This window comes from Python bivittatus, unplaced genomic scaffold (assembly GCF_059951505.1).
Source record: "Python bivittatus isolate LINGU-HERP-01145 unplaced genomic scaffold, Pbiv_v1 ctg000190_np1212, whole genome shotgun sequence".
NCBI lineage: Eukaryota > Metazoa > Chordata > Lepidosauria > Squamata > Pythonidae > Python > Python bivittatus.
The window spans coordinates 329,311-354,261 of record NW_028277042.1 but is presented as its reverse complement, the minus strand read 5'-3'; the positions used below and the strand labels follow the sequence as shown (position 1 = coordinate 354,261).

Below are 24,951 nucleotides of genomic sequence, written 5' to 3'. Positions count from 1 at the left end.
GAGTGTCATCAAATTATCTGAACTCAAAATCTCAAAATCGTATGTATTCCTCATTGTTGAAAGCAGTCTCTCTTTTAGGAACTGTCTGTAAGAATTTCCTCTTAGCATTAAAATGCCACACATATATGTTGATACCAGTTGCAGGGGTTGTATTTTATTAGAGTTTGGTATGTTTTTGGACATCATGTCTGCATGTGGACTTCCAAGATATTTGTGTGAGGAAACCAACAGTGCACTGGGATTTTGATTGTCCTCTTTACAGGTCTTTCCTGAGCCCAAGGTGTCTTCTTTGGCCAGGTAGTCTTTGCTCCTTGTAGCCCACAGGCATCCATCTTTTCAGGGGTATCTGCAAGATATGGGTGGTGACTAAATTTTAAAAATGAATAAATAAATAAATAAATAAATAAGTCAAGTTGGTGGCCATGACAGTGTGCTTTAAGTTCCACCCATTTTTTATATGCAGACAGCCCTGCACCTTTTATCCTGCAGCTTCTGAACAGACTAAGCAAGTACTTGGAAGTGATGCTGGAGAGACAAGGATTTATGGGGTTTTTTTTAAAGAACCATCTGTTTTCAATGTAATATTGACCATAAGGTAAATCTGATTAGGCCAAAGAGAAGGAAAAGGGCAGGGGAAGCAGGGGAAAGAAAGCAAGGATATGCTTGCCAAGATAAAGGGTTATTGTCTTGCCAGGTGCAAAGGAAAGTATTTACCAGTAGCTCTAATCACTTTATTGTGAATAAGGAAACATTACAGAGACAGCTTTTTGTTTAAAAAAAGTCAAAATTTGTTTACCATAATTAGATTTAATACAAAAAAACCCCAGAACTATCACACATACAATTCATGGCTGCAATTCCTGGTGAGCCTATTGATATGTCAGAATAACTATGGCACATCCACAGATCCCATCCCATCACAGGCCAAGGCCCAAAACACCACCTCTCACCCTGCAGAGCTCCCAGGAAGGAGTATAACTAGTAAGAGCATGAAATCCTAGCCTGAAGTTTTTGCTAACGTTCCATTCAATGCTATGGGGCGGGGGGAGTTTTTAAAGAAACCATTACATTGCCTGGTGTAAATATGCATTCAACTAAAGGAGGTATTCCTCTTTCAGTAAATATTTCTCTGCCTCAGAAAGAGGTCTTAGTAAAGCAATCAGACCTTTTGCCAGAGCTCCAGGTCTGCAGATGCAAAAGGCATTTGACATAATCACCAAGTATTTTGCTATAAATTCAGCTAGACACGTACTGACATCAGGATTCAAGAGCAGTATCTGATGATTCAAGGACAGCCAACTTTGAGGCAGGGGGAACAGCTTTGCTCAGTTGAGAAATCTGGAAGCCCCATGAAAACTAAGGATGTTTGTTCCCCTCAGTGGAAGAACGGCTAACTAAGTTGTGGAAGGATGCTTCAGTGTCTAAAATAACTTTGTATCTTGAAAGTAAAACTGATGCATTTGGGAAATTGCAATGATTACTGTTTGTTTTGAGCTTAATAGCAGTTTCTATTTTTTGAAAACAGTATAATATATTGTTATTTACTGAATAACTGAAAACACTTTTAATGAAATACTGAAAATTTTAATTTCTATGATTCTTGTAAATTCCGTTTGTTCATTTGTACCCTACTTTTTATCTCCTTTCTTCTTCTCAAATCAAATCAAATCTTTATTACGATCATAGACCAGCATAATCTTTCTTCTTCTTCTTGTTCCCTTATTCTTTCTTTAAAATGGTAGATACAGACATACTGTAGATATAGAAACTCAAGTGAGGAGCCTCTGGCCTCCAGATAGGGGCATCTCAGGGAGGGGAAGGGCGGGGGCAAGAATCAAAAAAGTCAAGCAATTGCGGCTCCATCTTAACTTTTCTTAACCCCCTCCCCTGCAGACGCCCCTGCCTCCCAATATGGCAGAACTACACTTTCCAGGGCCGCAGCCAGCGTGGCGCATGTGAATGGCTTCTGGACATTCTAGTTCCACACTATCTTATAGGGCCACTGAAATGTTCAAAATGCTCATCATGTAATTCTGTCACAAATTAATCATAACCAGCAAATCTAGGTGCAGCTGCCAGCTGTTTCATGCTCAGCCTCTAAAGAAGGAGGAGCAGAGAGTGACTGGCAGATTGAAACAAGGCCAGGGGTAGACTTTCCCCTGAGTGCTGTCCATTATCACTTCACAAGGAACTCAGGGCAGAACTGGAGGCTGAGCACCAGACCACGATTTGCCTGAAGATCTCCAGTGAACTTCATCATGGTGGCTATTCTGCAGAGGCAAAAGTCCGGGGCATTTCAGACAGACTTATTTGCAAGTAAACGTGTGCAGACATATAAAATACTCTTGTGATTATTCTGTCTTTGAAGGCTAATGGAAAAATCTTTCAGATATAAACATCTGATAGCTTTCAATTCCCCTGCTAGGTTGCTTTGCAAGGAGAGAAGAATGTTGCTTTCCTGGGGAGGCGAGGGAGGGATGAGCTGATGCTGCCTCTCCATATTTCACACATTGAGCTCAAACCAATTGCTTCTGCTGTCTATAACTTTGGGCTGCAATCCACGGTCCAGTGCACATTGGTGTCTCCTTAAAACAAATGGCTTGCAACCTCCCTTTGCAAATCTAGGTGAAATCAAGGTTGACCCAATCAGACCAGCATCTGCTTGCTGCCAGATGTGAGGCTGCACAAGCACAGCAACATAGTCAATGGAAGGGATAAGAAGCCTGGAAGCTGCCCCCTTGCTGGTGGAGGCCTGTCTGGGGCCCCCTTGGATATTTGGGTAGTATAATGGCTTTGAAATCATTTGCATCTGTGCTTCACCTCAGCTCAGTTCCTTGCCACTATCTTCCCCATGGCTGGTTCAGGATTGTCAAAGGATTGGATAGCAGCTGGTAGGGCTGAGTTTGGCAGTGAGAACAAAGCATGCAGCCTCCTGTGAGGAAGAGAGATTCCAGCGTGTCTCCTGGCCAGGTTCCAGCCATGAAAAGATTCAGGAAAAGGTGGATTACAGAAGAGAAGCAGTGATAGGTAAAGAAAGTGGTATCTGACCCTTTTCCTGCCTGAAACTTTGCATTTGAACTCCAGATCTGTACTCTCACTAGAAAAGGGGTGCTCCACTTAGGGATGGGGTTCAGTCAGTAAACTAACTATACATACACAGATACAGATACAAATGCAGATACATATACATATATACACACAGTTCCTCAACTAATACATGTATGCAGATGTGATTGCTATTGCCCTTGGAATTATTCAATTCTCCAAGGCATTTGCTCAAGAATTGCATACAAATATGCAAATATTATGGGAAAGCACATTCCCTTTTTTCCTAATACAATCCACTTTTGCACATTGCTTTCATAAGCAGTTTAATTTTATACACTGTAAGGTACAAACCACAGCAAATTTTGCAAAACAGAGATTTGCAGATGGCACCCCAACTTTGATTTGCGCATTGCTTCAAAAATGCAAAAATGACATAAACCACAAATGTCTTCCCCATTCTTACTGGATATGTTTCACTTTTAAGCCAACAGTTGGCAATTCTGCACTGGTTTAAGTAGATCTGCCAGGCTGGGACTGCAAAATCTGAATAACCACTCGAGGGCAGTGAAGAGTGAACATTTCTGCATCTCTTGGCCGCCATCTAGTGGTCTTCTGATTTTGGTGCCCCAACCTTACCTACAAGTTATTGGCATCATGCTTCCTCAGATGCTGTCTTCATGCAAATATTAAATGTGACAATAGAGAATAGCTAAAAGGTGTTAAGTAGAAACCACAAGTAAGTGCTGACAGAGCCAGAGCATTAATGGAGCTAATTAATGATATTCCTGGCAGTAGGGCCATAGATGATGTGGGGGATGCAAAAGCCCCAGGTTGGCTTTTTTGGTCTCAGTGTAGAATTCCAACTGAATATCAATTAAGTCCAGGAAATGTCACTCTAATTAGGATGCCTAAAAGAATAAGCAACAACATAAAATAAGCAAGCAGTGCTTCTAATGATGCAGAAACCTTTTGGAGCCTCTGCTTGCATTTATGTTGAATTTTCCATTTCTCTCTTCCATCATGCAGGAAATTGCTCAAAGTTCTCTACTTTGCACAGGAACAAAAAAGCAGTTTGAGGGAGACTGGTCTTTTATTCTCCTAACTAGTCTCAGAGGTGAGGCCACCCAATCAGGGAACACACATGCCCCAGTCCAGAATCACACTGCCCAGGGAACCTGCTAAATATGGCTTCAGAGGGGTTCCTGATGTGCAAAACACTGTAAAGTTGTTCAACTGAATATAGGTCCAAGCTGTACTGCAGACCTGCTCCATCAGCATGAGGCTATAGGGAGATAGGAACTTTCATCTCCACATTTTTTATTCTTTTTTTATGAATAATTTTTATTAAAAGAAGATTTTATAAAGATTTAATTTTTTAAAAACTAAAGAAATTAAAGGAACATGGAAGGAGAAATAGGAAAAAAGAGATTATGGAAGGGTGAAAGAAAAAGTGAAGAATGACAAAAAGAGCAAGGAAAAGAACGATTATCTAAAGAAGCGACTTCCAATCTTTGCAGCAGTTGCAAACGTAGCAATTACCATCTTCACGCTCCCGTATTGCATACCATAGTTCCCTTCTTCCCATAAACAAACCTTTTTAATCAATAAATCCCAAAATCAGCAGTTCATTTTTATCCATTTTCAGCAAAAAGTCTATAAAGGGTCTCCAGTTTTTTATAAAAGTAGTTGTAGTTCCCTCCTTAATCAAACAAGTCAGTTGAGCCATTTCTGCAAACTCAGCCATCCTCACAATCCATTCTTTCATTATTGGTGTTTCTGTAGTCTTCCATCTTTGAGCATATAATAGCCTCGCTGCAGTTACCATATATGAAACCAATTGTCCATGAGCCTTTTCTGGCTGAGTGTCCATAAGTCCTAATAAGAAAAGTTCTGGTTTCATCTGAATGTTAATTTTTAAAACTCTCTGCATTACCATATGTATTTGTATCTAGTATCCTTTCACTTTTTCACAAGTCCACCGTGCATGATAAAATGTCCCTTCATGTTTCTCACATTTCCAACAGTGATTAGAATTACCTTTATACATCTTAGACAATTTCTCTGGTGTCATATACCAATGGTACATCAGTTTTAAAAAGTTTTCTTTTAAATTGTAAAACAATGTGAATTTCAGACCTTTTAACCACATTCTCTCCCATTGATCCATTTGAATATTACAACCAAAATTCTTGGCCCATTGTACCATACATTCTTTAACTTGCTCTTCCTCCATTTCAAATCTCAACAAAAGTTTATACATTTTAACAATCAGATGTTCATCATTTATACATAATCCATTTTCAAATTCTGTTTTACCACATTCTATTCCTGGTACTTTTAAAATCTATATTAAATCTTTCTCTTAATTGTGCATATGAGAATCATTGAAAACTCTGCAGTCAATTGTTCTCTTGATTTCATCTTAAGCTCCCCATTTTCTTGTGCCAGCATATGTTAACTGTCTTTGCCCACTGTTTCTTTTCTATAAAACACTTCTTAAGCTGAGGCCAACAAAGGTGTTTTCAGGCATAGCCTGGGTTTGTTTGAATCTATCCATATTCGTAGTATGGCATTCCTAATATAATGATTTTTAAAATCTACATTTACTTTAACTTTATCATACCATAAGTAACAATGCCACCCAAACCTCAGTCCATGACCTTCTAAATCTAAAAGACTCTATAGCCATTCCTTCATCCAAACCAGGCAGCAAAACACAATTTAAAATCAAGTAATCCCAGTCCTCCTCTTTCCTTTGCATCTTGGAGAAACCTTGGTTTTTTCCCCTACGCACATTTTTTCTTCTTTTTGAGGACCTGAAGAAGACTGTTAGTAAGGCAATATTGCAACTACCAAACCCTTTCATATCTGAATACCTTCCAATGCAGCAGAATGCAACTAAGGGCCAGAGAATGATCAGTGCAAAGAAATGCCAATTGCTGAAAAAGGGCATTTTTCCATGAACATTTCCAAATTGTTTCACAGAAAGTTCTGCTTCTCCCTTGAGAATTAAGCCAGCTACTCAAACTGATTCTCTCCCTTGTTCCCAGCTGCAGGATAAATGTAATTCATTGAACTACCTTGTAGGAACAATCTTCATGTCCTTCTAAATGACAGGCTGTGATCCCCATCACCCCCAGCTGGTACAGTCATTGCTACACTGGCCAGAGAGGATGGGGGCCATAGTCCAACATTTTTAAACAATGGCACTTCAGGGAAGCCAATTTAAAAATGAGAGCTGTTTTGATTTTTCCTAGTGCTTCAACTGCAATTCTGAAAATGTAGACAGAAAACCTGGCTGTGCTTTACCTAGGTTAGTTAAAGATCCAGTTGTTGCATTTACATAATATGCTAAAGTTGGTTGATCTTAACCTTTCCTATTTAGAGACTTTGCAAATTGGGCAAACCTATTAGAGCTATGTGTTTTGATATTTGTGCAAAGCCATCAAATTCTGTAAGAATTAATGAGAGAAGGGGAGAGTTAAATGAAAAAGTCAAAAGAGAACTATATTTTCCTGAGCAATTCTCTTTATTACACTGAATAACAGCAAATGTTTAATAACTTGTTCTGAAGGTGAAACTATAGTTGATAACAGCTGCTGGACAAGAAATACATTGGGGCTGACAAAAATGTTCCATATCTCATTTCACACAATTGCAGTACCAGGCCGTGAGAAATTCCCACAGTCACACAGTGATGTTTAACTACTGGCACTTAAGTGCTTTTCAGACTTGGGGAGTATTTATATGCCTTGGAGAAGGTGGGAGGCTGCTCAGCCTTGAAATCAAAGAATTTCATTGCAATGTACAAAGATGCAGGAAAACAAACGAAAGAGGAGCTTCTGAAATGCTGATTTGTGGCTGTTCTCTAAAATAGCAGGAAGTTATTTCAGGACAGCAGAGTCTGTCCTTGGGAGAAGTGAAAGTGTGTCTGTGTCGGTGTGCACACACACAGTCCTGAGCATGTACATACACATACATACATACAAACCATCCCCTTTTTACAAGTACACATTAATAAAGATATATAAATATTAGAGAGGGGAAGTAGACTAAAGCAAAGGACTAGTGCCAAGTGGGGCAGTTCCCCGGCAACTTTTTCTACCAATTCAACCTGATGCAAGGAAGTTTGCTTTAAGAAATCTCTCAGAGAAGAAAAGTTGGTGAAATTCTTCTCCATTCTTTCACTTCTTCAGGGACCATACCTAAGGCAAGGAGAGTTTGCGTGAACGTCCAGCTTTTCTGGCACAATCTTCTCCAGCTTTCTGCAGTACCTCTGGATGTCAAACCAATGAAGCTCAAAGAGAGACATCAGGAGGGAGACTTTTTCCATACCAGCACCATAGTCATTTGAGAAATTGTTTGGACAGTTTCTCCATCCTCTGGAGATATTCATAGAAATTTCTCTGCCCACAGTCGGGGTGGAGAAACTTTGTGCCTGCTCTACTGGAGACAAATTGTGCGATATGGGCTCCCACTCCTTGGAAAAGAATCTCAACAGAATGGCTACTATTGCATGTGGCTCACACAACATTGCAGCCTTGAGGCCAAATTAACTTGATGTTAAGAGCAGGAAATCCAGGGACAAGCACGAGCAGCTCCTAAGTCCTGGTTTTTTCAGCCCCTGGAGCAGGGATGTCCACAGAGTATGGAAAAAAAAATCAAGATGGTGGCTGTGATGGTGCGATTGAATCCCCACCTGCTTTTTATGTGTGCCCCACACCCTGCGCCCGGAGCTGCTTCTGTGAAAATTGCTGAAAATGGTGTTGCTGAACATGCGCTGCATTGTCTTCCGCCATTTCTAGGCAGGAATAAACAAAACCTGCTCACATGAAGCTCAAAATAGGCTTTGCCTAGTTTTTAAAGAGCAAAGCAAATCCCCAGAATTGTACAGAAAACTCAGGGAAGAAAACCCCCACAGCTTAGTTTTCCCCAAGTCCACGACTTTGCTCCACAGCCCTCAGGTCCCTCCCAAATGTCCCAAATTCTCCTCAGCCACCAAAGAGTAGGTGTTCCTGAGGTAACCTGTTGGTGCTTGCTCTTTTGGAGAAGAAAATGCCAGGCAGGGAGAGGAGCAGAGTCCAGACTGCAACATGGGGAAGGGCAGACCTCTCCATGCTGTCAGTAACTATTAGCCTTGAAAAAGCATATCTGTCTTCCAGGCTGCTTCCCATCTCTGCATCTCTGGATGCAGGCATCTCTGCAGTTATCTTGACCAAACAAAGGAAACAGGCATTGTTAGCATTTATTGAAGGGTGCACTGTGAAAAGAGTTTGGGGGGGTTGTTTGCTTGTTTGTTTTTATGGCCACTTGAGATGGCAAGGACAGAACTCAGCATGCATATCTGCTTTGTCCAAGGCCCTGCCAGATCTACTGACTCTCCTTGCTTTACCTCATTAATTTCCTCTCCTGAAACACAACTGGGAAATAGAGCTGTTGGGGCTACCAAAATTTCTGTTGTCTATGAGGCAGAGAGCTCCTTGGCCAAAAAAGTAGTGACAATTTAAAGCAAGCAAATACAATAAATAAATATTGAGCAATAACAACAATAAAAAATTGTTATGTTCAACCTGCTTTCCAGTGTTTGGATCCAAGGGCTGACAAGCCAGTTCCAGCTCATATCCAAAATGCAGAGGCAGTTGGATTCTTTGTGGTTCCCCTGTACAAGAACACAGAAGATGCAAATGGTTCCCAATGTCATGGATCCCTGGATCCATGATTTCACTCCCTGCTCCAACCAGTGGGACAGAAGCCAGGGAAACAGACAGCAGCTGATCTCTAGCCTAGTTAGTTTATACCTGGAAAATGAGACTATCACCAGCAATTTCCCATCCCATGGCCACCTTCCAATCTGGGCATAGATGCAGTCTAAGTGCCCACTGTTTGTTGTTCCCCCAGGTGTGAAATCAGGATTTTGGTGTTTTGTTTTTTTAATAAAGATCCCCCACCTCCTTTTTTTTTTTTTTTTTGGTTAAATAACTTTGCACTGCTGGCAGGAAAAGCTGGAATTATGCTCTCTCCAGAGAAGCGTTTGGCTTTCACACTCCCAGTTTTTAGGAAAACGGCAGAACCTAATCTCTTTCAGCAAGCTTCTCTTAGACTGATTTTAATTGTCCTGATTTTAAGTTTGATTTTAATTTTCTTGACTTTATTCTTCAGTTCTGTACTTTATAAATTTTGTTTTATTGTTGTAAGATGCCTTGATCAAAGTTTGAAGGGGTAGTTTTGGATGGCTCCTTCATTTGTTTTTCAACTGTGATGTGCCTTTCAGGGCTTTCATGATGCTTTACATCTTTTTTGTCATTGGAAAATGCCAGAAAATGGTGTCATCAGCTTTCAGCAGACTTTGTCCAGACTCTAGGGAGGATGAGGCCCAAACAAGACTGTTACTTTGGGGTAATGGAGTGGAGACCTACAAGTGAAGTTGGAAAATGAGGTTAGAACAGGGCTTGGCAAACCTTTTCTGTAAGGGGCCAGATCCCACTGCTTCTCCACCTCCTCAGGCATGGTTGGTAGGTCTGTAGGCCAAGGAGAGCACCACTCTACCAGCAAGGTGACCACTGATAGATTGTCACCGCCCAGGACACCCCAGCTCTCAGCCCTGCCACTTGCCTGGGGAGCTCAGCTAAGGCTCAGACATATGGTGATCCATCACCTGCCCACCCATCCATTCTTAGCTTGTGAGCCATAGGAAGTGAGCTGGATTTGGCCCACGGGAGTAGTTTGCCAACCCCTGAGTTAGAAGGATGGCAGGGTCCCAATCATGTTTCACTGCCTCCTAAAATGCAACCCTGGATGTGGCTCACTTGAGTTAATGGCTCCTGAGCATGGCCCATCCTGCTGTGATCACTCAGCTGAGGAAGAGTAACAAGTAGCTGTCCACCTGCTCCCCAGCCAGGCCAAAGAAAGCAGAGGAGGCTTCAATTAAAAATTAATGTGATGGGACTGAGCTTTGCTTTCCAAACGGTGTTCCTGCTATCATGTAACAGACACCAACCTGCAATTCTCCTTGTCAAAAGTCCAGCGATTGCAGGGCCCCATTAATTAAACTGATGCTTCCCCAGGCAACTCTGACAGTGACAAGTGGCAGCATCTTTTCTAGGGAGATGCACAATGTCAGTCACATTCACTAGGAGGGAGGGAAAGGGAGTTGCATTCCGTTTTGTGCTGAAAATCAGGGATCCCAGCCTCGTTAGCTGTCTGGCACCCTGGCCAAAGGCAAAGGTGAGCTGTGGGTTGTGCTACCTCTCTGATGGGCACTGTTGGTGGTACAACAGTACCCTATGAACCTATAGCAAGCATCATTTCTCAGGATGGCCTTGGAAGATGCTCCAGAAACACCTGGAGAATTAGATAGACAAATTAGGCAGAATTAGATGCTTGCATAAAGCTTTCTAGAACAAGGGGGTGAATGGGGATGGACAAAGACAAGGCAGATTTCTGCAGGGCTAGGAATAGGCTTACTTTCCTTCCTTGCTGGCTGTAGCCCTAAAGAAAATAAAGGGGAATGCTGTGCCAGTTATGAATTAAACAATGGACAAAGAATCGAGAACACAGAATGGTGAACTTCTCTCCCAGGAGTGGCCAGTTTTGAAAGGTCCTACCTTTGAGTGTTTCCGCTATAGAGCCAGAATTGTCAGCAGTTCATGAGATAAATGGGGTATGGTCCAAATCCTGCAATCCAGCATGGAATCCCCAAAGTGACCCAAGCCCCAGGTAGCAACCAACCTACCAGCTGGTCCCTGCTCTCAGAAGTCTCCAACTCCTGTGCTTTTCAGACCACTCATTTTCTGGAGGACACCCTGATCTAACCAAGGTCCTTCATTGCTCAGAACAGTCCCACGGAATCAGGAGAAGGCTGCTCCTCTTAGTCCAGCATTTTGTTCTCATCGAGGCCAACCAGATGCTGGGGGAGAGGGGAGATTTTCAGGCAGGGGTCCTGCTCTTCTCCCACCATAGCTCATCTGCAACTGGGATTTGGAAGTGGTTGGCCCCCAACCTTGGGGTAACATTGGGTCTCAGTGGCCACCAGTTTTGGTGGCTTTAAAAAAGTATTGAATAAATTGAAGAAGAATGGACCTGTCAAGGGCTATTAGACTTGTCCTCCATGAATTTATCCACTTCTCTTTAAAGCTATCAAAGCTAGTGGCCATTCTCCTATCTTGTCATAATTAATTCCACTGGTCAGTTATGTGCTGTAGGAGGAGGGACTTCCTTTTATTTGTTTTAAATCACCTGCCAGGCAACTTCATTGATTGATCCCTGGCCTAGTCTCCCATTTTCTCTAAGCAACACAGTTATCCACTCCAAGCTCATCCCTAAGTCACCTTTTAAGCAAAAGAACTCCAAATGCCTTCTCATGGGGAAGGTTTTGGAGCAGCTCCTCTACTTTTCCCATACTTATTACATCATTTTTCAAATGCACCAACAATAACTTCATAACTCTGCAGTGAGATGGGCAGTGATGCATTTGAAATATAAATAAATAAATAAATAATATTCCACATGCAGACATACCATAGTTTTGTATAAGGACATTATAACACTGGCAGTTTTATTTCCAGTCCCTTTCCAAAAGATCCTTAGGGTGGATTTGCCTTTTTCAAATCTTCCTCACTGAGTTGGTCCCAAGATCTTTTTCCTGCTCAGTTACAGACAGCTCATACCCCATTCAGCCAGTTTAAAAAGATTGTTCTAGAGTTCTTTACAATCACCTTTAGTGTTCCTCACCCTGAATCATTTGGTATCATCTGTAAGCATGACCAACTCTGTATTTATCCCCAATTCAAGACATTTATAAACACTTTTTAAAAGCCCTAATTCCAGCACAGATCCTTGAGGGACTCCATCTTCACTTCCCTTTACTGAAAAAATTGCCCATTGATTCCTACACTTAGTTTTCTGTTTCTTGAAGAATTAAGAAATCTGTAAAAGGACAAGTCCTCCATCCTTGCAACTGTTAAGTTTACTCACAAATCTAAGGGACCTTAATGAGGGAAAATGGTGAAGTAGTATATATACCAAACCTGTTTTTAGAGCTCTCCAAAAAAGTCAATTCAATTTTAAGGTCATTTGATCAAATCCCCAAATCGAATTGACTTCCTGAATTGAATGAGAAATTCAAGCTGAACCATCAAATTGCATCAGATGCATCCAGATTGATTTTGATTGTTTGGGCAATTCTGCACATCTCCAAAGATGACTTTTTCCAAATTGATTAAAATTGTGAGGTCAAATTGAAACAACTGAATTGCTGATTCAAAACAGATTATTCTTGAGTCACAGGGCCTAGTATTTTTATACCACCTGGACAGTGGGAGGATATGGCCTAAGGATTAAGCAGCACATGGGCAGCACGTGGAGCACAATTGGGAAGCACATCCAGAGGAGATACTCTCTATGCCCCCCCCCCCCGCTTCTTCAGTCTTAAATAGATATGGACAAAGCCACTGCATTGAAGAGATGATGGCATGAATCCACCTGGATGTGGCAGGGATACATTGGCTAAGTTCACATGACACATTTAACTATAAGCTAGGTTGACAATTGCTGTATTCCCATAAAGTGATGATAGATAGATAGATAGATAGATAGATAGATAGATAGATAGATAGATAGATAGATAGATAGATAGATAGATAAGAGAGAGAGAGAGAGAGAGAGAGATGATAGGGTTCACATGGCTAAGGCAAGGCTGGGTCCTACAAACTACAGGACCACAACCTGCTCCTCCCATTTAAATGAATTCAGTGTTGTGGGAACCCAGCCATTATGAATTTCTTGTGGATATGTGAGCTGCTGGGAATTGCCACGTGCAAGCTGGCTTTGGAAAAGAAAGACAGAAGGCAGAATTGGATTTCAAAGAAGTAAAAAAGCTCAAATGCCTCTCATTAAAGCAACTGATTAGCCTAACTATGCTGCCTGTTTAGACTTTCATACACTTGTAATTCACAGGCAGAATAAACCCTTTGTTACAGATTAGCATTATTATGGATTTGTTTTCCTGTTGCCTGCCCCCATCCTCCTGGCTTGGAGGGTACCCCAACCCCTCTGGAAGCTGACCCAGGAGAAGGCTGAGGATTAAGGTCAGAATATTGAAGTGTTTGGAGATAGATAGAAAATGAAAGGGGGGGGGGGACAGTAAAAAGCCCTTGTTAGAGGAAAGTGCACCACTAGATAACCCATGAAAGATGATGCAACTTTTTGTGCAGACCCCACTTGTGACAACCCTTTGTTTCTTCTTTCTTTAGGAATGAGATATGGCAAGGGGTCTCAGGAAGCTAAAAGAGTAAGCTGCCTTTTCTTTTCTTTTCTTTCTGAAATCCATGGGGAAGGCTGGGTGAAAGGAAGACAGCCTGAAGAGGGAAGGATCTTTCCATGAATGCAAATTCCCTCATTATGTCCTCTCAATTTATTAAGCTGTTGAAATATACTTTTTGAAAGTTGGTTAGGCTGGATAAATCTAATGCGCTCTCACAAGAAATACTGCACATAACCAATTTTGCATCAAATATGGCTAATGAAAAACTTCTTCAAGTCACCCAGTTCATTCCAAATGAAAAAGACATTGGCGAAAATGCTCCCCCTGCTGGTGTTTTGCTGTTCGCAACCACCCAGAGTTATGGTTAAGAAGTGCAGGGGAAATCAAGTCATGCCTTTGGGAATCACCTGGAATAATGCAAAGTCCCTCATTCCCACTGTTACTTAAGTAACTGCAGGAGAATGGAGGGAGTGTGAGCCCCTGGTGTCTGCTGGGGTGAGGGGAATTGCTGGGGGCAGGGGGATTCACATTTGAATGCAAACTTGGTGAATTCTGAAGTGCCACAAGTTGCCACCAACTAAGTTCTAATTAGCTATAAATCAAAAGTTGTAAATCATTAGTTAAAAGTATGTATAACTCTCCATACATACATACACATACACAAACACAAACACAAACACATGTATGAAAAGTATGAATAAAAATGCATTTATATTCCAGAAATGTCTTTACTAATATATCTAGATGAGGCTACATTGCAAGTAAAAATGAATATGCCTGGAGAAATTTGCATCAAAATATATACACATTTTAGTCCTAAAAATGTCCTCAAGTTGACAAATATTATGATAGTTTGCCTTATTCACACAATTGAGAAACTTAAAAAACAAATTTGACATACTGTAATTGGAAAACTATGTCTGAAAGAAATGGAAATTGACATATTGTAATTCTGTTTTTATTGCTGTATGCCACCCAGAGTTGCATTTTTGTGAGTTGGGCGGCCATATAAATCCAATAAATAAATAAATAAACAAACAAATATTCACCCAGCCCTATCATGCAATAGTGAGCAACTTGGCTGACTTCTTGCAACACACTAAACTGTAAATCCTAATAACCAACAAGAGTTTCTGTGCTTGTAGAACATCACGGCCAAGCAGAGAACTCTTGACAGCTTGATGTGATTGCCTCAATTTCAGAACATGCAAAGTCAGTGGCTGGTTTCTCGTAACATACTCACCCACAAATTAACCAATTTTAGCCTGGCCCAGCACATTGCCCAAACACAGCCATTCTGTGGCTAACAGAGTCAGAGTTGACCAGACTGTCTAGGATAAGCACAGATGTTCATGGGGCTGACCTGGGGAAGGGGGGGATCAAGAAAATCAAGTCACATGTGCAATACACATAGAAAAGGGCCGGGACTTCAATCACACAATCATGGTCCCTCTCTTGATTTTCTTGACATGCCCTGTAGATGTCCCTGCAAGTTCCTCTCCTGCACACTGCCATGCTCCAGGATAATGTTATATTAAGGGTATGTTTGGGGATCCAAAAGGTGTAATAAACTGATTGCCTGCTTCACAGAAATGGAGGATGCTCAAGATCTCTTCTCCACCATTTCAAGTGCAGGATGCAGAAAAATGTGAGCATGTTATAAAAAACATTTTCTTAACAAGAATGGAACCACTGACCTAGAAGGAAGCTGGGCTCCCCTTTATTGCTGAATGTGTTCACACACAGGCTGGACAGCCATTTGGCTGGGATGCTTTAGCTGGGATTCTTGCACTGAGCAAAGGGTTGGACCTGATGGCCTCGGGGCCCCTTCCCACTGTAGGCATCTATAAATTGGGAACCATTCCAGTTTAGCATACAAGTGGGAGCCCTGCAGCCCTGCAGAAATAATGGTTATTTTCACTTCTATACAGAATCGATTTCTACACTTCCTTCGATGTTCAGCTTTGAGAGCGAGGACATCTGCAAGGAAGGGGAATCAAAGTCTCCAAGATGGCAATGTGGCATTGTGCTTAAGCCCTGCCCCTTTTGCCATACATACAAAGGGCGTGGGGCTTTAATCACATTGCCATGGCTGCCATCTTCCAGTGTTTGCTCCCCCACGTCCTGAAACACCGCTGTCAGAAGGCAAAACCTTCCAAAACAAAAATGTCACTCCAGTTGCATCTAAGCTCTGAAAAATAGTATACCTGTTCCCTAGCTGAGATCTCAGGTTTAGCTCTAGAACTGATGTTCAGATTAGTAGCAATACATTCAAAAGCAGAAGGTAAAAGAATCATTACTGCAGCCTCCGCACTGTGCATAAAGCAATGCACTGCATGCCGAAGTTTGGCTGAACTAAAACGGTACAAATCGCTGGCATCATTAAGCTCTACAAGCTGTCTGCTGTGATGAATGCTGCTTCATTTGCTAATGCCTTGGTTCTTTTCTTCCATTAGGAAGGTACATCGAGCAATGATCTGGGTGGGAAAATGCAGGCAAATCCAGAAGATGACTTCCCGATTGTAAATCAGAGGGCCTCATTACATCCCATGCAAGATGAGTCTATGAAGCATCAAAGCTCAGGCCAAACCCAGAAGGCTTTAGCAAGGATTCAAGACCGACAGTGGAAAGGTTCAGCTGCTAATCCTGCCAGGTCCCATCAACGAAGGAGGAAAATTGTCCTCAAAAGAAGCCCCATCCAGATTGCGGTTAATGGCTCCTTCCTCAACCTGCCCATCCTGAAAGCAGAGGAGAAAGATGATCTGAAGTGGAGAAGCCTCTATGAGATCCAAAGAGAGAGAAAACGCATCATGAGAGACACATGTTTCAAATACAAGAGCAACAACAAAAGAGTCATCACACCTTATCATGTTTCCAGGATATTTGTTGAAGATAAATATCGAATTTTATATTGTGAAGTTCCTAAAGCTGGCTGCTCCAACTGGAAGAGAGTGCTCATGGTTCTGAGTGGACTGGCCTCCTCAACCAGGGTTCTTCAGCACAATACAGTGCATTATGGGAATTATCTGAAGAAGCTGGATGGCTTTGATCGCAAAGGGATCAACTACAGGCTTAATACTTACACTAAGATGCTGTTTGTTCGTGAACCCTTTGAGAAGTTAGTGTCAGCATTTCGAGACAAATTTGAGCATCCGAACAATTATTACCATCCTGTTTTTGGTAGACCCATTATTTCAAAATATCGCACCAATGCCACCAAGGAGGCTCTGAGGACGGGCTCTGGAGTACAGTTCAAAGAGTTCATTCAATATCTTCTTGATGTGCACCGGCCAGTTGGCATGGACATCCACTGGGATCATATCAACAGGCTCTGTAGTCCTTGCTTAGTAGACTATGATTTTATTGGAAAATTCGAAACCATGGAAGAAGATGCCAACTTCTTCCTTCATTTGATAAATGCCCCACAGAACTTGACTTTTCCTAGGTTTAAAGATAGACATTCCAATGAAGAGAGGACAACCAGTCAGATCACACAACAATATTTTACACAGCTTTCTCCTTCTCAAAGGCAGCGTAGCTACGATTTCTATTATATGGATTATCTAATGTTTAATTACTCAAAGCCTTTTGAAGACCTGTATTAAGTGGGGGTGAGCTGAAAACCATTGGTTGCAGCCTTGTGGAGCTCCTCCTATGCAACTTTGTGTGACAGACATTTATGCTAATACATAAGCTACAGGACTGAGCTAACCTAACCCTAACCAGAAGGTTAAACTGGTTGATCTGTAACTCACATTCCCATCAATCTTCAGTTCTCCCATAGATGTCTACATGAGTTGGGGAGGGTAGGGAAGGCTGATAAAGTATCCCTCACAATGTCACAATCCAAGCTCCACCCCTTCTGTTTTGTCTGGAACATCACAAAACAAATGCAGAAGGATGGAATTTGCATTATCACGTCACAGTGCACATTTCACCACTTTGGCATCATCATGGTTAGGAACAGATTAATTTAATTTAATTTAATTTAATTTAATTTAATTTAATTTAATTTAATTTAATTTAATTGATTAGATTTGTTGTGGCCACCTATTCCAGAAGACTCTGGGAGGATTACAATACTGAAAAAACAGTAGAACAATTAAAATAGTTAATACACACATAAACACACAACCCTGACTAAAACAGCTATAACAATAAACAGTACAAAAATACAACAGGGGCCCTACCAATACATAACAAATGCATTAACCCCAGGCCTGGGAATGGAGCCAGGCCTTAAGGGCTTTCCAGAACCCCGAGAGTGGGCACCGTCCATACAGTATCTCTGGGGGGATGCTGTTCCAGAGGGTAGGGCTGTGACAGAGAAGGCATGCTTCCATGGTCCCACAAGATAGCAGCATTTAATTGAAGGGACCTGGAGCACACCCACTCTGCCCAAATGTACCAGGTAGGCAGAAACTATTGGAGATAGGCAGTCCCTCAACTAACCAGGCCCTGTGCCATGGAAGTCTTTATAGGTGGCGACCCCCACCTTGAATTGCACCGAGAAGCCTACTAGCAACCAATGAACCTCACATAGGAGTGGTGACACATGGGCATAAAGTGAAGTGCCCTTTACTGCTCATGCCACTGAATTTTGAACCAGCTGTAGCTTCTGGATGGTTTTCAAGGCCAGCCCCATATACACTTACACTACCATATGCAGTACTTCAATTGTGAGGTAACCAGGACCTGGGTGACCATCTGAAGGGCTTCCTGGTCACGGAAAGGGCACAACTATTGCACAAGATAAACCTGTGCAAAGGCCTGCCTGGCCACAGTTGCCACCCGCCCTTCAAGCAGGAGATTAGAGTCCAGGAGGACCCTCAGGTTGCACATTTGTCTTGAATGGGAAAGTGCGGCCCCATCCAAGGCCAACAATGGAGATGTCCCCAACCCAGGGAGACAAAACAGCCACTGCCACTCAGTCTTCTCAGCCAAAGTCTGTTTTACCCCATCCAGACCCAAATAGCCTTCAGGCAGTAGGTCAGTGCATCAACAGTTTCACCTGCACAGCCCAGGGGTGAGATGTACAGCTGGGTATCATCAGCATACTGACAGATGACCTCCCCCAAGCAATTTCATGTAGGTGTTTTTACCAGGAGGGGAGAAAGCATCAAACCCTGAGGCACCCTACAAGTGAGGGGCTGTGGTCATGATCTCTCCTCTCCTGTCACCTGAGAGGAGACTGAGAACAACCACTGAGGAAAGAGGCAAACCATGGCTACACAGTGCCTCCCACTCCCAACCCCCCTTGCCAGTCCAGAAGGATACAATGGTCAACAGTACCAAAAGCCACAGAGAGATCAAGGAGCACAAGGATGAATTTCCCTCCCTGATCCCAGTTCCACCAAAGATCATTGACAAGCACAACTAGTGCTGTCTCCATACTGAAACCTGACTGAAACAGTTCTAGATAATCCTTTTCCTCCAACATCCTCTGCAACTACTATCCAACCACCTTCTCCACAACCTTCCTCAAAAAGGGAAGATTGGAAACTGGCCAGTAGTTATCCAGAATGGGGGGGGGGGGGGTCAGCAACGGCCTCTTGAGGAGGAGGCGCACCACAATCTCCTTCAAGGCCAGAGGTACCACTCACTCCTCCTTCAAACATGCTGATACAATTGCATGGACCCAACCCCTGGTCACCTTCCAGGCCACCTTAACAACTCAGAAAGGGCCAGGAACTAGACAGGTGGCTGGACTGACAGATTGGAGGACTTTATTCACATTCTCAAGTGTCACAGAATAGAACTCACAATCCAGACAACCTCACAAGCCTGTACCTCAGGCAACTCACTTGGACTTGCCCAGTCAGGGTTCAACTCCAAGTGTAGTTGAGTGATTTTATCCACCAAATAGCATGAAAACTCCTCACCACAGCCCTGTAGATGGTCCTCCACCCAACTCTTCCTAACAGGGAGTAGATTACTCTAAACAGAGCTACTGGGCAGCTATCAGCAAACATAGTAAGGTTGGAGCAATAACAATGTTTTGCCACCCTTATCACCATGATATAGGCCCAGATACAGGCTCTCACTCATGTTTGGTTAGATACACTCTTTGTCTTTCTCTAGTGTCACTACAGGCATCAATTCTGGTGCTTCATCTCCTGGAGCTCCCCAGAAAACCAAGGTGGACCCCAGGACTGGCACAGAGAGAGAGGCCACATAGACACAATCCAGTCAAGGGCCTCATTCACCTGCCTATTCCAAGCTGTAACCAAGGCATCAGCCAAACTGCCCAGCAGATCCTCAGGGGAAATCCCAAAGCTCCCTCTGGAACCCAACAAAGTCCATCAGTCACCTGGGCTGGGCCAATCTAACAGGCCCTGTCTCCCCATCCTGTTTCATGAACCTCAAGGTTCTTTCTAGCAGATACTATGATAAATGCTTTGGTAAATCCAACTAACATGTGGCTGTAGTGTGGAGCCTAAATGAATTCCCATGTTCAGGTCAACTACTTGTCTCCGCAGATGCATCTCCTCCACCTGTTTTTTCAAAGAACTTTGCTGTTTTCCAGTTTTTGTGATAATATCTCTTTCCATGTTTTGCTTAGTTTCAATCATTTTAAAAACAAGAAATACAAATATATAATTGTCAGCTTTAACATCTTCTTAGGCTGCAAAATTGATGGAAAATGATTATCAGTTGCTGATGCCTGTTGACGGTACACGCTAAGCATTTTTTAAAAGATCCGTTGCAGAATAATTTCTCAGATGCAGCAGGAAAATGATAGACCATAATTTACAATTAGCAACGTATACATATGCAGCTTAACTGTCTCCATCACTATAATTTTTTCAATGATTTCTGCATTTAGTAAATTTCTACGTCTAATGGCAGGGTTCCTAATAAAGCACATGATTTTTCCAGTATGATCTTGGCCCCTGTTTGAATTACATAGTAATAAAAGTTGGAGAATGGGAGTTCTGTGTAAGCCCCTACCTACTCCTGAATAAGCAGATAATCAGGATTTCGCAGAAAATGCTGTTTTGTGGAGCCAGTTCCAGTTCCCTCCAGGGAATTCCAAAAGGGGAGAAAAAATAATTCCACATTAAACTGTGATTTCAAGAATGCACCAGTGGAAGACAACTAATATGTAATGAACACATGAGTGCAAAATTAAGCCAGATGTTACAATTTGCAGGATATGAATATATTCTCTTCCATCTACAGCTCCCTTATGGCACATTTGTCTGCAGGAAAAATGGAACACAGCACATTTACATCTTTATGCATGCTATTAAAATTCTTTTAATCCTTGGCATTAACATAAATCTTTACTTTAATCTATGTAGTCTCAGGGAATATCAGATGTTGCCTTCAAAGTAGCAAATAAATTTAGACACAGCTTCTTGTCCATCTGTTTTTTTTTTTTTAATGGCTAGAAAGAGTTAACTGCCCCCTTAAAAGCCTCAGGTGCAACTATGGTCTTAGGTTTTATAAACTGGGCCCAACTATCTGATGACCTCTGTGTAGCAAACCATGACTATGAAATCATGACAAGGCAGGACAGATTGTCCATTGGCTAGACTTTTAGTAAAACTGTCAAAACCTAATAGTGGGGACTAAAATGCTGTCCAGGTTTGCCCTAGCTTTGCTGAGTCAGAAAGAGATAGATACTGTATTAATATTTGAAGTACAGTTTTGAAGTCATTCACATACATGTTCTGATTGTATATTCTTGGGGGGTTTGTTCTGTTTGTTTTTTTGTGTATATATACCTTCAAGTCTGTCTTGACTCCTGGTAACTGCCTGGAAAAAGCCCTTGCAGTTTTCTCAGCAACATTTTTGGAAGTGGTTTGCCCTGGCCTCCTTCTTCCCAGGACTGATTGAGAGGGACTGGCCCCATGTCCCCAGCTGGCTTTGTGCCTAAGCAGGACTAGAACTTACTGTCTCCCTTATTTCTAGTCCACCAACTTCACCATGACACCAAGTTGGCTCTTACCAAATAAATTGGAACATCTTTTTCACCCAAGACAAAAACTTGTTTTAGTGCCTTCAGTGAATCTTTGAAAATATCTCTGGTGACTCACTCTGGGCATTTCCTGAAAGCGCCATTGGCTCCTTTAACACAGGGTGCTGTGAGGGTGCTGCTCTGCCACAGGTCTAAGCAGACTCCAGGTAGGGACACTCCAACAAGGACCAGGAATACATTCATTTAGTCCATGCTTGAACTACACTCAGGCTGGCACTAGGTTCTGTGCGGTAGCCACAGGGAAGAGGGGCCAGAATGTACAGTTGTACATTCAGGAGGAGTAAGAGTAGTTTTGAGAATTTGAACAGTCACCACCCTCAGTAGCACTGTACACTCAAAATTGCCTGCTCTCCTTCCCTCCCTCCCTCCCTCCCTTCCTCTCCATTAAATGAATGCATAGGGCTGCAAGCAGTCTCTTTTCTTAAGCAAAAGCAAAGTCAATGGTTTCAACTCCACCCACAGAAAGAAAAACTGAACCATTTTTAATTAATGAAAAATAATAGAAAGTTAAATGTAAATGATACTTATTATTTGCTCCTCAGAACATGCAGTGCAAAGCCCAATTTTAGCTGAAAAACCTATCCAGGTGTCATTAGCTCTGTGTCTGTGTGTGTATCTGTGGGTCTGTGTGTGCATATTTCCATCTACAGATGCTTTGCTCCATGGAGTCACAACTGCAACTGCAGTGCTGATTTCCGAGCTGATGCCCCATTCCTGCCCCGTTACTTCTCAGCATGCTTTTTAATTTCTCTGTATAATGGCCTCTCATCCTTCCCAGAACACTTAAGCCCAGTTGCTCTTGAAGACAAGAACAGATTTTTCTCTATAGGACCTAGGAGCTGCAGTCCCCTCAAAATCAGTAAATCCAAATGTGTATCTTGGAAAGAATCAGGATGGTGAAGGGATTTAGTGTCCAAAAGACGAAATGCAGAAAGATTTTTGTGAGGAAGCCAAATAATAATGGGACAAATGACCTATGAAGATTAACCCACTGGAAATTAGATCAAGGACTCTATGCTTGGCCACAATACCCCCCAAATCGTCCTTCAGGTTGCTTCCTTAGCTGCTTAAGAACTGATTAATCTGCTGGGAAAAAACACAAGGTTGTCCACAGGGTATGATCACTGTCATGCCACCTATATCCTGCAGCTCTGCTGCACATGAGTAAATCTGTTCTTTGCCTTTGCTCCTTTCTTGCATTATAAAAGGGAGCAGTGTAGAACATAGAGCAGAGGTGCCTTGTGTTATGGTCCCCTCTGGCTCCTCAGAGGCCAAGGGATCTGATCCATCAAGTTGTCAGCCTTGGAACCTAGCAGGCTATCAGTCCCCTGCAAGAATTGGTGAAGAGAGACACCAATTACAAGGAGCCCCATCCTGGAGAGCAGAGCAAAGGTGGCATGCTCAGCTCCTTGGGAAGCAAGCTGGACAACATCTCTACTTTTAAGCCATACCCACAGCTAGGCTATCTAGGAGCAGTCCTCGGGGCCCCTCCAACTTGTTCTTGTGTCCTTGCTTCCTGCTCTCCTCCTAGACTCTCAGCTTACAACCCAGATAGATTTGTGGAACTCTCAGGCACTTGACTTCTGGGCTGACATGGAGCACTCTAGTTTCTTTGCCACTGCCTTACCCCATTTTCTGAACCTGCACCACACTGGCTGTTTGCCTTCCAGCTCCACTGTCTGGATCCTACAGGTACAAATCTGGACTGGATTTTGTGCCATTGGCACAACACCCTGGCTATCAAGCAACAGCATGCTTCCCTCCATTTCTCCTGTCTGCCTAGCTGGGTATTCTGTCTACCTTTGAATTTTCTTGAAGTGAAAGAAATGAAACTAATTGGAACTTATGCCAGTGTGTTTGCTCTGCCTAGAGCAGGACACCCCCCCTCCCCCCCAGCATTCTGGTCCTCATGTTATCCTGCTGGTTCTACCCTGAGCATTGACAATTGACATGTGCCAAGGAACAGCTAGACAGGTGCAGTTTCCTATGTGTGCAGCCCCAATAAATTGGCCCCACAATTGTTCCTGTAGCCCTCCCATAACAAAAGCATGGGGTGGGGGGTGATTTGCAACACAGCCATTCTTCAACTTCAACACCTGAGCGCATTAGATACTGTATAGGTAGTGTGTGAAAATGAGAGCCAGTCTGGTGTAGTGGTTCAGGCACCAGGCTAGAGGCCAGGAGACTCTGAGTTCTAGTCCTGCCTTTGGCACAAAGCCAGCTGGGTGACCTTGGGCCAGTCCCTCTCTCTCAGCCCCAGAAAGAAGCAGGCAAGGGCAAACCACTTCTGAAATCTTGCCAAGAAAACTGCAGGGACTTGACCAGGCAACTGTCAGGAGTCAACAATGACCTGAAGGTGCACACCCACACACACACACAGAACGTGTGAAGAGGGCTGCTTTGCCTCTGACACAGTTCAAGCCAATAACTCCTATTCCAATCCAGATAATTCCTACGGCAATGTAGTTATCTACAGTATGTCACTGTCCTCATCTGATCCTTCCTAGATGTCCATGATGTTTCTCCAGGCTGGATTATTTTCCAATAATCTATGAAGTATTTTAAAGCCACAGAGATTATGCTTTAGGGTAAGTTCTGCTATGGCAATACTATGTTGGTACCCTGGTGACCCTTACCAAGCTGTGGACTCTCTGTATCTGTATGAGTGGTAAACCTCTCCCCAGTAGGAATTTTAACTTCTAGAGATGTGCACATCTTCCTCTCCTTTGCTTTCAATAGCTACTTCTTGCTAAGAGCTAAAGTAAGACCCAGGAGTATCAGTGGGGTAGGGGGGATCAGGCTGCTACCTTGACTGTTTTGGAGCTTCCCCTCAGACACTTCTGTCAAGAGACCTTCTTGCTGTCTCTTGAGGGTGAGGACCCAAAGAGCATCTTGGTCATTGAAAAAGCAGAAGATCAGTGGTAAGGAGAATGTTGAAGAGTCATCCACTTTGACTATTTTTGTTTTAAAAAATGAGAGCATTGTGCATATGTGCTTTGAACCTGCTGTGAGATGGCAGGAATTGAGGATTGGAAGAAGTAGGGATGGATTAAGAATTTGAGAAGAGGTAGACAGGGATAGATTGCTTCAGGTCTGGCCACAAAATCAGAGTTTTTAAGTTTTAGTGTTGGCTGTCTTAATTAATTTCCTCAAATTCCTCTCAGAAAGGACTACCATCCAATATGGTTCAGTATTTAATATGATCAGATGGATCAATACTTTTCAGCAAGCAAGCAAACAAATAAATATATAATCACACAAGCTGTTTAAGCATTTTGAGTTTCTCCATACTCCCTTTTATTGGATGATTTATGCACACCCATTATGCACAAAATCAAATGAGGAAAAGCATCCATCGATATAGGATTTAGTGAGAAGAAAGCTGTTGGGGAGAAACTCAGATGACAATTCTCCAGCTGTGATATAGAGTCTTAAAAGATTGTGGCTAATAACCTCCACTTCTGTGTTAATCACACAGAAGTCATTATTGACCAGCACAGAAGGGCAGCTAATAACAGGCAAATTAAATCAAATGTAGACTTGCAAGGGTCTGTAAACCTCATTGCCCACTTGAGGGACAGAGCAGAAGCGCTCTTCTCACAGCTGCTCCAGGGCACCCTTTCCAATCCTTTCTTCCTCTGCTTGATCTCCACGTTAC

General features: G+C 42.6%; 1 protein-coding gene across 5 annotated transcripts in view; it reads left to right on the top strand.

The window, feature by feature from the left end:
• CHST8 (carbohydrate sulfotransferase 8) overlaps positions 1–20,694 on the top strand; it is a 307,931-nt gene extending 287,237 nt beyond the window's left edge. For 4 of the 5 annotated variants that reach the window (XM_088135842.1, XM_088135843.1, XM_088135844.1 and 1 more), the window contains 2 exons: positions 13,299–13,336; positions 15,766–20,694. In XM_088135842.1, coding sequence (XP_087991968.1) covers positions 13,299–13,336; positions 15,766–16,914 — 1,187 coding nt within the window. In that variant the 3' untranslated portion in view covers positions 16,915–20,694. The remainder of the gene's footprint in view (positions 1–13,298; positions 13,337–15,765) is intronic. The other variant, XM_088135845.1, reaches the window with a different exon arrangement.
• Positions 20,695–24,951: the final 4,257 nt, after the last annotated feature.